Source organism: Etheostoma spectabile, chromosome 18 (assembly GCF_008692095.1).
Source record: "Etheostoma spectabile isolate EspeVRDwgs_2016 chromosome 18, UIUC_Espe_1.0, whole genome shotgun sequence".
NCBI lineage: Eukaryota > Metazoa > Chordata > Actinopteri > Perciformes > Percidae > Etheostoma > Etheostoma spectabile.
The window spans coordinates 6,238,849-6,256,660 of record NC_045750.1 but is presented as its reverse complement, the minus strand read 5'-3'; the positions used below and the strand labels follow the sequence as shown (position 1 = coordinate 6,256,660).

Below are 17,812 nucleotides of genomic sequence, written 5' to 3'. Positions count from 1 at the left end.
CATCAGACGTGGTTTCGTTCGTGAACTTTTGCCTTTTTGTTTGTTTTTAACAACGTTTCATACATTTTCAGACAAATAGACAACCTTTTAATTAACCTTTTAGCAGTGATGCACCTCGGCATCGAACAAAGAAAACTCATCTGTGTAGACTGGGCTCCGACTCCGATAACCAACATAAACCTGATGATATTTAGCTGTAGATCTTGCTGCTGTTAAAAGCTCATGGGCAACAGCCAAGCATGACTGACATGGACAGCATCCACAGGCCATTGGAAAGGTCAAACAGCCAGAGACAAGCCTCTGAGATGTGTGTGTGTGTGTTTGTGTTTGTGTGTGTGTGGGTGTGTGTGTAAGAAGCCCCGACGTCAAAGGTCAAAGTGGACTTTCCAAACGGTCACCCTTGAGTGAGCCGTCAGGGAACATGAGTTCCTCCGTCCCTCCCCCAGTAACAACGGCTGCTGTCAAAAGAGATAGAGGACTCACAGGGTGTCCAGGCGGGGGTTTGGTTTGGCTGAAGCGGCATTTGGGTCACCTGACCTCCGCCTGGGGGTCATCTCAATTCCATTTCAATCGATCTGCTGAAGAATTTTTTATCATTTGCAAATGTGAAACGGAATCATTCATTGGATCATCTAGACAACACAACACAAACAGGTATTAGGTTTTTACTCCAGATAAGTACATTTGAATTTTTGTCTTTGCAAATAGCTTGGTAGTGTGTGGTTGGGTCATTGTCTTTTCCATTAAAAAAAAAAAAATACTTTCTTGGTCTGATAAGAAAAACTCAATCAAAATGCACTTATCAGAGTGAAAAGTTTATAAATGAAAACATAATTTTATGAGGATTTGGACTGTTTAATCTCTATTGCTTTTCTTTTAGCAAATTGGCATGCTAACATTTGCTAACTAGTGCTAAATCCTTTTCTTGACTTTGGATATTGACATCACAGTGGCTAAACCGATTTTTCCCATTCAAAGTGCATTAGAAGAACCCGTCTCCGTTGGTTCTTTTACAGTTTGAACTGTGAAGCTAACCCTGGCCTCACTCTTACATTGTTAGTTTATATCAAGAGATACAGGACGCTGGGAACATAGCGATGACGCCGCACTAAACACAAAGTACAGATGAGGCTGATAGGAATTTGTCCTTAGATATTTGGACATAAGTTACATTTTATGACAAAAAATTGGATGAAAAGAGTTGACACAAAAAGTTAACACAAGTCAGTCAGTATTACAAGAACATTTTTGTGGCAATCCATTAATAGTTACAGCAATCAATGTTATTCAAAACCCTAAAACATCAACCTCATGGTGGCGCTAGAGGAAAAGTCAAGGGATCACAAAGTCAGTAGGATTCATCCTCTGAGTCTGAATGTCTGTACAACAGTTCATGTTATTTTATCCAACAGTTGGTTACATTTTCCGTCAAAATGGTTGCCCGATCCATAGAGCCATGCTGCTATTGTCATCTACATTTATTTTAAATTTTTTTTACATTCTAACATAAAAGGGAAACCTGTAAAACAGCTATGATCTCAACGCTGCACAAAACAATGAGTTGCAAAATGACATCAACTGTCTGGATTAGATAAACGTGCTGTTGGAAGGGTGGATACAAAAAAGTCAAAACACAAATTCATAAACTAAAGAAGAAACCAAAAAAATTAATAAAACAAGAAACAGAATCCCTCCAAGTTAAATAAGTTAAGACACGTGTATTGCCTAATGATGTAAAGATAATATCCACTTGACATTAAATGCATCATAAAGTACCAAACACCTTTCTGAGTGACAAATGTAACAGTTTATTGTGATTTAGGTGAAATTAGATGGCAACACTCCGAATGTGTAATTCTGTAAAGGGGGACATTGGGCCTCATGTAACCTGGCTCAAATCTGTTTATCCACAGATCCAGGAGCAGTATTTCACCCGAGTAACCTCATCAGTGTCATCCACTGACATCAGCAGGAAGGGAAAGCTTTAGAATGGTATTAGGAATTGGTTTTGGAAGATGGAAACATGCTTTAAGTTTTCCTTTGTATTAAAGTCCACTCATGACCACCTGCCAGACACACTGCTGGATATAAAGAAAGGGAAAAGAAAAACATAATTTTACATTGGCACGTTATGATTGCATTTGAAAATAATACCTAAAAAAATCCACAATTGAATCAGCATGGAATAACATGTTAGAGTACCAACAAAATGTTTGGTCCATTGCAGGACGTGGAGCGCCAACATTCAGCTGCGGGTCCTGTTTGGATAATTAACTTATTAACTAAAAAGATTTGGAGACCTAAAAAATGGTGTTGAATTATACTTCCATATGAATATAACATGGGGTCTCCCAAGGCTATATTCTGGGATCACTGTTGTTATATATGTGACCAATTACAGAAAGAAAGAAAATACTACAGGTACCAATGCTCCATAGTCCAATTAGTAAAAAAATGAAATATGGTTTTCAAATGAAATGCAAATGAAGCATATGAATGTGCAGAAGCTCATTAGCAGAGTTTCATTCTCAGTCACTGAAGAAGGTCAGAGTTCAACAGAGCTCATTTGCAGTGAACCAACAGCCAATGCTGTAACTGTAATGACAGACTGCCAACACCTCCGGCATGAAGTAATTTGCCTTCATTGTTCCTCCCATCCTCTGGCCTTGGTAGCCATGTTTGTTAATAGAACAACTCAGCCATGTCTTATCGTAATTATCTCACAGTGCTGCTGGGAGTCCAGCTGTGACAGCTTCACTCGTACAGTAAGAAAAAAGATAAAGGCAACACAGTCTAAACAAAGTGTTGGGTTCCACAGCAGCTCCAGAGGAAAGGGCTGTATTGAAGCCAAAACACAATGGATTATTCCTAAGGCATTACTGTATATTCACAACACATAATACTTTCACTAGAGGTCTGAGAATGAGAATGAAACTGCCTGTTCCCAAGGTACACTGGAGTTTATTTTAATCAGCCACTGGATATGTAGAAAATATGCCAGTTTTTAATGTGTGTTCCCACCAGATTCATGCGGTTAATTATTTTTTTTTTTAAGTGTTTTTTCAGCAGATTAATTGGCATTATTTAGCAGATAATGTTGCGATCCGAAAGGCCAGTCTGTATTCTACAATGGGAGAAATTGGTGTCACCCTGTTAAGCCTAAATATCACTGGTTGACATTTTTGTTTCACTTTATATAACCTTGCAGATACCAACTTTAAATGTATAGAATAATCTAATAGAGTACGGAGATCTGGAGAAGCACAGACGGGTGGACACTTTAGTTTTATCCATTAAAACAATAAATCTTTGCTACGTGGAACCTGTTTATACCCGGTCAAGAGCACAGGTGCTGTTTCCAGAGGCAAGTGGTTTCAAATTTTCAAACTATTTTCAAAAGCCTATTTATTTTCTCAGGACCTCTTTTATCAGACTATATTTGAGATCAGCTCAAACAGTTATCCCAGGAGAACAGCAGGGGTTTCAATAATGACTTAACAACATTTGTGACCAACTTCATAAAGGTGAGTTGTTTTACTTGTTCATCTTAAATCATTATTCATGCCAGAAATAGAGTTTTAACACTTAAGCTACAGTTATTTATGCTTAGGAAGTCATTGGCCCGCTGATTGTATTATCATTCCTATCAGGCACACATCAATCACAGCCATTCTCACATCAAGGTGGTGCTTTTAAATACGACTCCCTCCTCGCTGATCCCTGGGACACTCTGCTCTGCTCACTGCGGCTGCTGGCAACGCTTTGCCTCCACCACCCCAGCCTCCGCCTTCCTAGTCCAGAGTCCTAAAATGGATTTCAATGCCTTTCTTTGGGCACACTCTTGTATACCAATTGGGGTTTTCTGCATGGCGCTCCGTGTTTCAGCTTAGCCTGCTGATTGGCTGGTCCAGGGAGCCATCAGCGCCAAGCATAACTGTACATAACTTCCTTTTGTTGCAATAAATGGTTAAGTCTGAGACGAGAGTGTTCCTGACTGAAAACAATCTAAGAAGAAATGGTTCGTGACAAAGTTAAGAATTCAGTGCAATAAAACAGTTTTCAATGAATTCAATCAAAACAGGTTCAATGAATTCTTTCAAATTAAGGTTTAATGTCATTCATTTTATGGAACCGATACAAAGACAGTGGATGAGCACACACTTTTGAATTTTATATTACTTAATGTTGCTGCATCATTATATGTTTAACATATTACTCCACTGACAAAAAGCATGGCGTGCTGAAATATGGGAGACTTTCTGGTGTGCCCCCCCCCCATTAGATTGAATGTTTGTGTTTGCGCATTTGTCTGTGCATTGGTAGTCTGAAACAGAGACAAACAGACACATGTCTCTACACAGTTGATTTCAAATGTCACTGTCCATGCTACTGTCCTGTTCATCAGTCCTCCCTACTTCCCATCCTGCACTGCTGTAAGTCTTCTGTTGTATGTTACCTTGATGAGGGGCATTTCAATCAGGGGACACATTTTGCTGCAGATATGCAAAGATTTATTCTACACATGCATAATATGAAATGTACAGGGTCTTTAGAAATTAGATTCCATTGTTACAAAATCATTTTTAAAGGGGTAGAGAAGCTAAGACATATCCCCCCGATGGAGTCTAGACACTGGTGATGGTGGTGAAGGAGCCCGGGGACGAGGAGGGTTGCACTTATGTCTGAAATGACAGCTGACTGCAGAAGAGAGAGAAACAGATTTAAAGCCGAGATGTAACGCTGTGATTGGCCCGTGAAGTTCATCATTCATCTGGGTGGAGGCAGCTGATCAATTTAGGAAGAGAGGGGATTGAAGTATTAGAAGTCTTCCTGAAAGAATTTGCACTGAGCTTCATTAGAGGGCGTCTTAATTGGTCCTTCCAGGGAGGTAATTAGCTCTGATGGCATGTGCTCCTATAGTGATGCGAATGACAGCCACATCCCACCCCTCACCCCGATACACACACACAAACACACACACACACACACACACACACACACACACAAGTAAAGACTATGTGACCCAAGAAGTTGCCACATTCTCTGGCCATTCTTGGGAGAAGACAATAGGTCTGCCTTGTTAAAATAGGCTCTCTCTCAGCAGGGGGACACAGCAGCTGTCCTATAGTATCAAGATTCAATGGTCCAAGCGGCCTTACAACCCATCCAGCCAAGAGGTTGTTTTTTAAACTGGTGTGTGTACATGTTACATCTCACATTAGCAGGGAAATACAAAAGAATTGTTAATGTAAAAGTTAATTAAGTTAATTCACTTCACTCCATGCTGAAGGTTACACAGCATTCCGACCTGTTGAAAATTAGATATAAAGAGATACGATATGATGTGAGTTATAAAATACACTTAATCAACATTAATGGTTACATGCATTTACTGCAGCCAATTCAAAAACACTACCTTTGCATACCTGATACACACAGGGGTTTCAAAGCGAAGCAGAACTTGAATACATCTGAAAAACTCTCCATATACACAACATATAACCAGGGCCACTGATACCACTGGGTGTTAATTGAGGTAACATGCATAAGACTTTGATATAATGTATAATGTATTGTTTTGTGTTTGTAAATGAAATATGTACAATTTGGCAGTTATCCTCCTTAAAAAAAAACTTCAGTGTCTAAAACCGACAGGCAGCTTAAATATTAACAATATTACTGCATTATTATTCCCTCATAAACTCATTTTAAAGAACTATCTTTTTGTCCCCTGCTCCATCTTTAACCAGTGACTTCAGTGTAACCTCCAGCTGAGGTAGACTGAATCCAAACTATTCTCTGCCACAATAGCTTCACTTAGTTTCGGCCAAATTCCATTTCAAGTCTATTTGTATCCATGAAAGACAACCAAATACCAGGAACCCCAGGAGCACAAAAGCAACAAGGGAACAGAATAATAATAGCTTATTACTAAAATTATAAGGGCTTGGATCTTGGGAGAGGAGGAGGAGGAGGAGGGGATTTCACTTATTACTTGGAAGAGAAGTACTGATGAAGCTGACTGGTCCAGTCCATGTGCCAAACACCCGGCTGTGTTGTTTACCTGTATAACTGTTTTCTATGCACCTCTCTGGGTCCGATTTTTGCATTGATCATTGCCAATGAAAATTTTCATGAAGATACAGTAAAGTTGATATACGGTACTGCAAGCAATATCTGCAGAGTCGTTTTAAATCTTTTGGGGCAAGTCACCAGTTGTCACGAGCCAATCGAAAGTCTTCCAAGTATCTGCATGCTGAAGATGTGCCAAATGACTTGTAATTTGGATATTTTCTGCTGTACTTCACTACTTCACTACTTTGTGCTGTAGTAGTGTTTTCACATTGTTCATAGTAAGTCGTTTCAATGCTTAATTATTGGGTGGTGCTGTGGTAAGCCCTGTTGTCTCACTGCGTTCACCATCTTGTTGCTAACGTTCTAACCTCGGTATGTCCTGTTTGGTGATGAGCAGGTAGTGTTTCCTCAGTTTGTCAGAGCTTTTTTTGTTAAAAACAGCTTCCTGCAGAAACAACGTCCATGAGAGCTGTGAGAGTAAACCAAAACAATAAAAAAGCCATATAACAGGCCATAAAATCTGACTTGAGTCCAAGTTTACAACTCTGAATGTCTGTAACAAAAACATTTACTGAAATATACCACAGTGTTACACCTTATGTCTGATCAGTTAATGTGTAACTTGATAAGTAGACCACCGTCACCATCGTGTCTTCCTGTCTTCACCATGACTCCTCCATCAACACACCTCCACCACACAAGATGTCGTTGCGTTATCAAGTGCTCCTTTGACACATGACGCTATTTTGAAATCCAAGCTCCCATGGGAGGATACGGGAGCTTCTCCTGGACAAGGCAAGTGGCGGCTGAACGTCCAGACTGCTGGACGGGTGGATACCGGCCATCTTGACCCACACCCCGAGACCGCTAACAGAGGTACAGCAGCCACCTTGGCTAAGTGCATTCTCCGAGCTCCTTGCCCAAATCCCTGCTTGACCCTGGCTGATAAACTATGCTATGGATAGACCACTGGGGAGTTTTCCCTTTAAAATAAGGGTTAGTAAAAAGTTTCCACAACATTAATAGTTCTATGGGCTACAGTGGTCCATGGTGTGGGCCATAAAACCCATATGTTCTTTCCATTTAACTTAGCATTTAACTTTAACTTAGTCTTTTATGTATCAGTCAATGTCATTATTATGTATATAAATATGTATATACATATATATGTATATATATATATATATATATATATACTGTATATTTGTAACCAATTTCCAAAATATGAAGAAACCTCATCCAATTGTTCTTTTAGAGTTTATCTACATCGCATATACGTTAGGAGATTTTAATTATTATTATTAGGACGGAATTTAGAGAACACACTAAAAAAGTATCACACATAATAATGAATAACTAAGTTATTATGGATTGTATACCAACAAGTTGAAAAGTATTGAACTGTGGTAAAATAACTGTAAAAGTCATGATTTGATGAAACAAAAAAGCAGAGAAATGAAAGTGAGATTGATGGAGATCGTTAAAAAAAGAGACAGTAAGACATAAAAAGACACTACATGACAGACAGAAAGAAAAGGTTCGGTGGCTTCAGGAGGCTCCAGGTTTGGAGCTGAGCTAAGCCCGGTGATGTCTGGCCTGCATCAGCCGCCTGCAGGCTGTAATTGGCCGTGACTGTGAGGAGCCTGCATCCGCGTGTTCCTGGAAGGATGGGATTAACACGTTACTGGTGCCTCACAACCTGACTGGGGAGCTGATAAGCCTTTAGGAGGCCTTTCTGTGGTGATGCTCAAATGAGGCCCAAGAGAGGAATCCGTGTCAGGAAAGTCCTCCATGAAATGAGAAAGGTTTTACAGTTCTGCTGCTGACTATGTTCCGCTGAAAGAAGTCCAGATGCATTTTGGAGTTCACAAAGAAGTGTGTTATACAGAGGTTGTTTCATACAGAATGTAAAAAGACAATACTAAACTTATTATCCAGCAGAAAGGATACAGTCCTCTCATGGCCAGTAAGCTACATATTGTCATTTGCTTTCTTCTCGGCTGTAATTTTATTGTTGAATCAGTCCCGAAAAGTCCAATGTACCAATGTGGTGAAAGTGACTAAGTGCATTAACTCTAAGACTGTATAATTTTGAGGTACTTTACTTGAGTATTTATATTTTATGCTACTTTATACTAGAAGTTATTGTACCTTTTACTCCTCTATGTTTATTTACAGCTATAGTTACTGTTCAGACCCAGATATGGTATACAAACATAAGATTCAATTATTAAATGCAATGCATTGTTAAAGTTTAACAATGCCACACACACACACCACAAACACACACACACACACACACACACACACACACACACACACACACAAAAAGAAATCTGTCTGGTTGAAGTCTATGAGTTGTTAGCAGTCACATTTCCCCCTAATATTTCACAAAAACCAATAAGAAAAGTCGTGTATCAGAACTTTTTTAACTTATTTCCTTTCCTATTTATTTGTCACATGAAAGTCGCAGAAGTCCTACATCTAATTGAGCACAGATTGTCTCAAATGAACAAAAAGTTAAATCTGAAAATGACAATATTTACAGTTACCAACTCCAAATAAAGATTTTATTGAGGAGAAATACGTGTTTTGACAACAGGCACTATTCTTTATGCATTAGTCTTATTTCATCCCCTTATTCTTCTGCCATAGTTTCTTTGTGTTCAGCAAACCAGAGCAGTTGACTCCTGTACAATGCTTCAACTCCCTCCGTCTTATCGTGCCCTGCAGCTTGGCTGGATTGGGCAATATAAATTGGACGTGCCCAGAGGAGAGACGCCGGTTCCTCTTTTGGGTCCGCACATTGTTTCGTCTAGGCCAGTATTTGGTATTTATTCAGATGTAAATCAGCTCGCAAAAAGTGTTACGTCCTGTCCTTGTGTAGTGGGCGGTGGACTGGGGCTCATTTGGTGGAGGAAGTAGGCCCGGTTTAGATAGGAGCTCTGCAGATTGTTTTCCATTATAAGGCTGTTATTGATGTGAGGGGGTGACATCATGCAGCCTCACCCTTCAAGGCAGGGTTGGTGAGAAAGAGCACCCACACCCATTTCTACTTCATGGCTCAGCACAGTGAGGACGCTGGACTTCTCATCATGTTTTGTATAAAGCTGTGTTGTTGGTCATTTAAAGCTGCACCCCCGACTCAAAACAGTGGCTCAGAATCAGCTGTCAATCCCAAATCAATTGATAAATATTACATTGTCATGTCTGTCATGTTGTCGAAAGGAATAAAGCAACATTTTGGGAAAGAAACTTAGTGACGATAAAGCCAGTTAGCTTAGCTTAGCATAAAGAATGGAAGCAGGTGGAAACAGCTTGGCTGGCTCGGTCCAGAGGTGACCAAATCCTCCTACCACCTCTGAAGTCAATTAATTAATACGTGATATCGCGTTTGTTCAATCTGTGCAAATATCAAAGTCCAGAAATGACACACAGTGCTGGACATTTTTTTTGGCCAGGAACAGTAAATTCCTTGAGTCTTCAATAGTTGCCAGGCAACCTGTCCCAGCCAGGAAATTGTCTGGCAAAAAAACTGCGAGTGGTAACAATCTTCTCTTACCGAAATCTCGGCAAGGAAGCAAGGAAGTGGATTTCCCAAAGTGCTGAACTATTCCTTTAATATTTTTCTGAAGTTGATGACATATTGAGGGGAAAAATTCATTTGAGTAGTTTGACAAAAAAACTATCTTACTAACTTGCTTTTTCTGATGCGTATAACTGCATCTCATCTCACTGTCTTAAATCCCATGAGGACCAGTTTAAAATCTCCACATAAAAGTTTGTAGGTAGATCTAGATTTTTTCCATGGTAATATTTATATAATATAGATCAATTATCAGTAAATAAGGCTGTATTTGAGTAATGGTCTGTTGAAAAACACACATAATGCAGATTTTTCATCATAAAAAGGCTTTTATTTTATACAATATGTGGAAACACAATTTCAATGCTCGAAAAAACCTACACATTGGTTTGTGTTACATTGATTTTGAAGGAAAATAAAAATACTTTCAGCTTGTTCTATTACAGAATAACACACAAAACACTAAACATGCTGTCCTTGATGAATACCGCACTCCTCCTTTTCTAATTAGTTACAGTTACGTCACCTTTAGTTGACCTGTGACTGAGCCAATCAGTGTGATGTTACAGACACCAAAAACACAGGGACGAGATGCAGCATCATTCCATCGTCTTCGTCGTTATTTCTTGGCTGTAATCTGTGTTAGATTGTGTTCATTTTATTTGCACAAACAAATAAAGTAGACTACATACAACAGATTAAAAAAAGAAGACATATTATTGAGGCAGAAGAAGCCTGAAAGGCTATATGGATCATTTTATTGCAGACTTTTTGAGGTAATGCCGAGGATACAGCCCCCACTGAGGATTTAAATGTGTTGTTGTTGTTGTTGTTGTTGTTGTTGTTGTTGTTGTTGTTGCAGTGGATCTGTGCATTAGCAAGATCTAGGTTCAACGTCCCCCTGCTCTGCCTGTGTCTGTGTGGCCCTAAATCACCCATAGGTGGGAAGTACTTAGGCTCAGTACAATAGGTCTACTTGAGTAAATACCTAGTTACATTCCACCACTTATTGTATGTATGAAACATGCTATGCAAATAATAACAATAATATTAATAATAACAATAAAAGGCTAAATTAAAATGGCAAGCAATGTTAAAAGACAGTTTGAATTTATACATTAAGCAAGTAGCTACAAAAGAGAATAAGTTAAACAAAAAGTACCCTTTACTACTGTGTGTGTGCGTGTGCGTGTGCGTGCTTGAATTAAGAGAGAGTCCATTCACTTCCCTCCATTCCTAATAGTGTCCCTTTCGCTTTCACCTCTCATGCCAGAATCACAGTTCAGTCACATGTCCTCTCCCGGCTTCCGTAGACATTCCTTCACTGTCAATTCTGTGCGGTGTTAGACAATCCTCGGTGAGCCAACAATCCAGCTCCAAGTGTAAACTATGGAAGAGATTAATAACATTGAAGTCACTCCGTGCACAGAGTCCGACTATCTGAAACCGCTCAGGGTGCACTATAACCAGGTGAGTTATTTCTGTCTGAAAACGCTTGATACAGGCTGCAGGATGCTGTAGGCTAGCCCAACCCCCCATTCATTTTGCAGCCAGCATGCTAGCATAACAGAAAGGCTAAACTGACCTTAAACACAGACGTTGACCGGAACAATTGCTGTTACTTTGACCACAATGACTAAACAACCGTGTTGGCTTTGTTTTCACGGACTGTGTGTTTCTGTGTTTGACATGAACCGGAGACAGCTAAGAGACAGCTATACGTAGCATGCTAACGGTAGCTTGCTGAAGAGGTTATTAGACTGAGCATCACGTTAACGTTAGCACATGCTTTGCATTAGTATAAGGAGGTGTTGTTTACACCGTTTACCAGTGTTACGTGACAAGGAAACATGTTTTCCGTCTAATTAGCAGGTCAGGTGAGACTTGTTGTTCCCAGCTATCAAATTGTGGTGTTAGTAGCCTATCTGTGGGTCAGAGGTTCAGGTTTACACTGAGAGAAATTGCCCATTTATACGTGGAACATTGAAGAAGCTTGCCTGTTCAAATCCTATGGGAATTTAAATAGTTGAAAATACTCCAAATGTCTGTTTCCCTACACAAAAAGAACAGGTCCAGGATATAACATGAATCACTGCAGAGAAATATGCACATAGCTAAGGACAGTTTTTTTTTTACACTGTCTCAATCAATCAATCAATCAATCAATCAATCATCAATTATTATTTGTCACATGAAATTGTACGAGGTACAATTCCAGTGAAATGCATCAGCTCCTTAACTTGTGCATGATTCATCATTAAGCAGAAGGCGGCCGTCAGCTCGGCACAGAAAAAAAAGAGTCACCCAATTCACTGGCACTCGTACTCCAGGAACCCGCCAAGTTTCTGTGAAAGGACGCCGCAGCTCCTGAAAACGCCCTTGAAAGTGATGCAGGCACAGAGGCCATCTAGCTCACCATCCGACGCTTGCACACAGGCCACCAGGATGCCCAGCAGAGATGGTCTTGCTTGTCCACACTGTCTGGATCATAGCCATTAGTAGTAGTATTAGTAGAAGTATTTTTATTTGGTGATTAATCACTTTAATCTTGCTTGGTTTTTCCACACCGTTATGCAGATGAAAGTGTGAAAGGGTAAAAAGATAGATTCCTAAAGTCATGTTATCAGACAAGGAGATAACCCGGAACGGCACAGCCCTCCAGAGCAGATATGCAGAGCTTCCGTTATAGAAATAGGAGTGGGAGATAAGGATCTTTGCCACACAAACACATTTTTGGCCTTAAACTACTGCTCTTTTCTAAACGAGTGGGTGGTTTATTTGTCTCTATTTTGGCAAGACTTGTGGATTTCTTTAAGGTGGTTTTTATTTAGACATGTAGATCAGTGCTGATACTTACCACGTTACAGATCCACATTAAATATAGTTTCTTTGTGATTATAAAATGTAGAGTTTTTTCAGCTAATTCCATTCATTTGTTTTCGGTGATTCAGTTTTTAATGCCACAGAAAGCACTGGAATATGTTACCTTACATGAGGTAAAAAGATTTAAAATTGGGTAAACAAGAGAGCCGTGGATTTGGAATCTGTACCGGGAGGAAAATATCTTTCTTCACATGTGTTTATGAAAGTGTAGCCTATATTTTATATGTTGGCTGTATATTGCATGTTAATTTAGGTTTGGTGTAGATGTTGGTGGAGTTCATTTTGTTTACTTGGACATATTGACGACTGTATATTGCCTCGCAGTGTATCGGCTCATTAGAAATGAATCACTTTCTGATATCAAACGTCTCCTCTTATATGCTTTTTTTGTTCTTGTTCTTCTTATATGTATTCAGTAGTCCTGTAGACCGACTTTGGCACATTCATACTAGCATATTGTTATATAGGGCTTCATTGGTGCACGTGTAGTCGCTATTCATCTATTCATTCATCTGTCTGTCCATTTTTAGCTGCCTATCCAGGTCATGATGGCAAACAGGGCGTGCACAGTGGATCGCCTGTGACCGAAATCTCGTTAACTGTATACTTTTATCTCAGAAGATCAAAAGCTGTCAAATTTCACATTAGCTGCCTAAGCATGGTTAACTCGGGCCGGGCCAATGGCCCGGGGAGTATTTGTGGCCCCCTACTGGACATCATAGTTAAGTGTTAGTGCGGCCCCGCGTTCTGAACTTTGTCTTTCGCATATTATGCTACCGTAGTCTCGGACAGTGTAACGTTGCAACTACTAAGTACCTTTGTGCAAATGCCTGAGTTGACAAGTGATGTCGTGTTGTGAAAAAGCCAACCTATCAGATCTAGGGTTAAAGCCCGGCAGTTCCGCCCCTTTTGAGAAAAGGGGTTTTTGGAATACTTGATGTGGCCCACCTGACCCAGACTCTACTCCAGGCCCCCAATTAATTGGTTTGAGACCCCTGCCTAAGTGGTGCAGCAAATGCTTAATGTTGTGAACTGCAAACTGGAAATTGAAAGGCACGAGATAGTGATCCGGCAACATGAGTATACTGCTTTAGTTTGCATTTTGCATAGGTTCATTATTACAAATATTAGATTATTTTTTTAATATAGTCCACATGCTAAACAGAAAACGCGACGTAATGACTGTGTACCCTGATCTCCAGCAAAGTGAGAAATGCTTCCTCACCCGAGCAGAGGCTGCCTCCAGAATGAATTTATCTTTAGGTTTCAAAATGTTTGTGCAGTTTCTCTGTTCCTGCGTTATAGACTTAGCTTCTGTTGTGTAAAATCAGGAAAATGACAGTGGTGCAGAAGATGCATTATTGTAATACTCACTGCTAAAATGCATTACTTTACTGTGGGTGACTATTTAACCTGGCCATTGTACACCTTGTACTGGCCATAAAGTACAGTTAATTTCAACAGTACATACGAGATAAAGGCTATTTTAGTCACAAAGGGCTGGTAATCCAAAGTGGAAAATACCCTTTAAACACAAAGAAACAGCAACTATCTGTAATTTGAAGGTGCTCTTTTGTAGTGTTCCGCTTAATTTAAAGAAACTCAAGTACCAATGCGCCCATGTTAAGGGGTCTTGTGTTTTTTCCCCCCCTTTCAATTTGGGGTTTACACCTGTGACAGCGGGGGAGGGGGTTAAGCATGTCAAGAGAATGGCGGAACGGCTAAGACAGCAGATGGACAACAAAAGAGATGATGGTGGACTCCCTCTCTGTCCTGTCCTCCCTTTCATCCTCGTCATCTCTCCTGTGCAGCTCGGGGGGGGGGGGGGGGGCGCTGGGTTGGTCAGGGATTCCCCACAAAGGCCTTTCAGTCAGATTGAGGGAGCATCTCTTCCCCAAACCTTTTATGTTCATCGGTACATCTGCAGCTTAGCCACTGGCCACTAAAACCTACATACACACACACAGAAACACGCTCTATAAGTAGATAATGTCGTGTGAGAGGCTCTCTTCATCATTAGTTTTTACTGGTGTTTTGTCTCCTCTCCCTCGCGTCTCTACAAAGCAGGTAATTGTCCCTCGTTGACTCTGGGAAACCCCTCTTATCTCTGTCGCCTTGTGCTTACATTGATTCACAGACTGCTACTTGGAGCAGGATAATTACCTTCCATTTATTCATTATAATGATTTGAATTATTCATCTGGAATTATTTATCTTGTATAGCTTACAGCCAGTGGCCCTGGTACTCCTTCAATGAATATGAAATCCATTATGATCTTAAAACACACATTTTCCCCCATGAATAGTTATTTATAGGCTCCAGCTTGAATCATGGGAGTAAAATGAGCCTAATTTGTATGAGTGTGTCTGCAGGTGGAGACCGGATTGTCTGCATGTTTTAAAAACTTTGGTTTAGGGCATGGTGATAATTCAGTATGACAATGTATTACCTGTGTGTGGAAATGAGTTCTTGTTTTGCCCCGTGAACATTCCTGTATGAAGTAATGAAGAAGAATAGAATTCACTAGGGGTGTGCAAAAAATTGATTCACATTTGTATCGCGATTCAAGCTCCACAGATTAAAAATCAATTCATAGAATTCCAAAAATCAATTTATATATTTTTTGCTTTCTCTCGTTTTTTATACTATCACATAGGAAAAGTAACTAAATTCACATACTGTCAATTGTTTTGTTTTTTAAATAAAATACTAATTTTATAGTCTTGATCCCCTATGGGGAAATTACAATTTACACACAGGCCTGAAATACACACACATACACAGGTCCTATACATGCACTAATGGAAGGATGTCAGAGTGAGTGGGCTGCAAGTGCTAAACAGGCGCCGTGAGTGGATTTGGTACCTTGCTCAAGACCACTTTGGCAGTGCCCAGGAGGTGAACTAGCATCACTGCAGCTACCAGTCCACACTCTGTACTTTGGTCCGTATGGGGACTTGAACCAGCGACCCTCCAGTTCCCAACCCAACTCCAGACGGACTGAGCTATTGGCACCCTAATTTTCTGAACTGTGCACCCCCAGAATTAAATCACAAGTGCTAATTAGCAAATGTTAGCATGCTAAACCTAAGATTATGCTCATGATAAACATTATACACATCAAGGTGTTAGCATGATGACAGTATGACAGTATGTCTAAGTACAGCCTCACAGAGATGCTAGCGTGGCTATAAGCTCTTAGCATTGTTCCTTGATTACTGACTTGACTCATACCCCCAAGGTGTTTTACCGGGCGGCCCAGGAGATCCTTTTATTCAAAACTTTTTAACTCATCAAACTTTTTAACTCATACCCACTATGTTGCAGGCTGCTGAAGCAAAGTGTAATACATCTTTTGTACGATATAACTTATAATAACCTCCACTTTGCACACCCAGTGAACATCCACTTCACACATTGTATGCATGCACGTTTAAAAGGCATACTTTATTTTTTAATTTTTTTTTACTTTCACCTTTTATATTAGGCCTAGTAGTTGTGTTTTGATATTTGATTCTCTGTTCAGAGGTTTATCCGCGTACTGCTGCAGACAAGTGAGTTTAAAGTATCTATCTATCTATCTTAAGCAAACAGAGGTAAAAAAAATCTGAAATAGGCTGTGGTCAATTCCTCCATGTAGTATCTCCGTCAGTTTGCCTTGACAGGACTAACATGTAAACAGACTTGATGGGATTTGAGGTCTACATGCTTTCTGTGGATTTCACTCGAGGACACAGTCACAGGGGTGTGTACTTGAGGAGTGTGTCCTTGACACTCTCTTTGGCACTCGTGGGTAGGAACCACTTACCAGGTGGTTTTAATGCTGCAGATCTGTCCTTTTGCCATTACTGGTCGATCAGTTTGGGCAGGTGCAGTTGCTTTTTGTCATTGTCATTTTTCAACTCTGCTGATTATTAGTTCACTGGTTCTAATGTGTGTGTGATAGCCCAGCTGCCTTTGTTCGGGGTGGTGAGAAGACAGACACTGGAGCAAAAAACAGAAAAAAAACTGGAGAGCACATGTTGAGATTCAAAGAGTGCTATTGTATTTGAAGACGGTAGTTGATTTTTTTTTTTTTTCTTTCTGCTGCAGCTGCCGGCTTGATAGTGTATGAAGGTGTGTGAGTGTGAGAGATGGTTATTAGACTTTAAGCACATAAAAGACCATACATCCCTCCCTACAATAGGCATTCACGCAGGAGCATGTCATTTCTGATGCCCAAAGCCAGAGGGACCACATTAATTTCAAGGTCCTGTGTAGCCTGTTCCTGCTTCTCTCTCTCTTTCTCGCTCTCTGTCCGTCTCCCCATGGGCTAATCTCTCTGTCGTAATCCTTGTCAGCCATGATTCTCCTTCTCCCCTGGGCCATTCAAGCCGCTCCCGCCCCCCTTCTCACAGCAAGTGGCCCAAGTAATGAGGGGAACCCCACCATCTGTGAGTGGTGACAGGATACTAGAGAGAGAATGTGTGTTTGTGTGTGTGAGAGTAATTTTACCTTGTATAGTATATGGTTGCAGGAAATAAATCCTCTTTTTCCGTATTTGATCAGTGTAATCACTCATTTCCAAATGAATTGTGAACTTTGATATGACTACTTCAAACAAATTAGACCATAATCAAGATGGTTGTTAGTCTTTCTCTTAGTTTCTAACTGATATTTACTGGTATTAGGTTTGTCTTTCGCTTTTCTGAATAGATAGACCAGGTATGGGAAGTGATTTTAACATCATCAACTTTTTACACCTTCAACTGCTGTTAAGACAGATCTCTCAAAAGCTGTACCTCCCATTTACGCTGGAAGGACGCCACACTCTTCCTGTTTGTGCTGTAAAGCAATCTCACATTACGTCTATTCAAAGGGCGCCAAATTTGATCTTTTTTCGCTCTGTTTTGGGTTTATATTCCCTCTAAGCTTGGGTTTTTTCACTCTTAAAAAAATAACTTCTGGAAAAGAGTGGATAAATCTGAACGTGAGTCTCATGTGTTTGTGTGGATAAGAAAACAGCTGCACAGACTGGAAGTAAAGTTAAAGGTGACCCATGACAAGGTGCTTTTTGGTTGCTTTTATATAGACCTTAGTGGTCCCCTAATATTGCATCTGGGCAAATTCTCTGGGCTTGCAAAGCAGAGAAAGGGGAGGTTACCTTGCCCCTTATGACCTCATAAGGAGCAAGATTCCAGATCGCTCCATCTGAGCTTTCATTTTCTCAAAGGCAGAGCTGGATTTCCAGGGCTCAGTTTAAGCCATTTCATTTCTAGCCACTGGGG

The 17,812-nt window shown here is 40.2% G+C and overlaps 1 protein-coding gene and 1 long non-coding RNA gene across 2 annotated transcripts in view; one reads left to right on the top strand and one right to left on the bottom strand.

Moving 5' to 3' along the window:
• Nucleotides 1-683: 683 nt before the first annotated feature.
• LOC116706414 (uncharacterized) lies at nt 684-15,206 on the bottom strand. Its single transcript, XR_004336229.1, has 3 exons — nt 15,070-15,206; nt 9,625-9,627; nt 684-696 (listed from the first exon to the last, which is right to left on the bottom strand). It is a non-coding gene; the product is annotated as an uncharacterized LOC116706414 (long non-coding RNA).
• nudt14 (nudix (nucleoside diphosphate linked moiety X)-type motif 14) overlaps nt 10,905-17,812 on the top strand; it is a 25,234-nt gene continuing 18,326 nt past the window's right edge. The window contains exon 1 of the mRNA XM_032543232.1: nt 10,905-11,131. Within this exon, the coding sequence (XP_032399123.1) occupies nt 11,051-11,131 (81 nt within the window). The 5' untranslated portion in view covers nt 10,905-11,050. The remainder of the gene's footprint in view (nt 11,132-17,812) is intronic.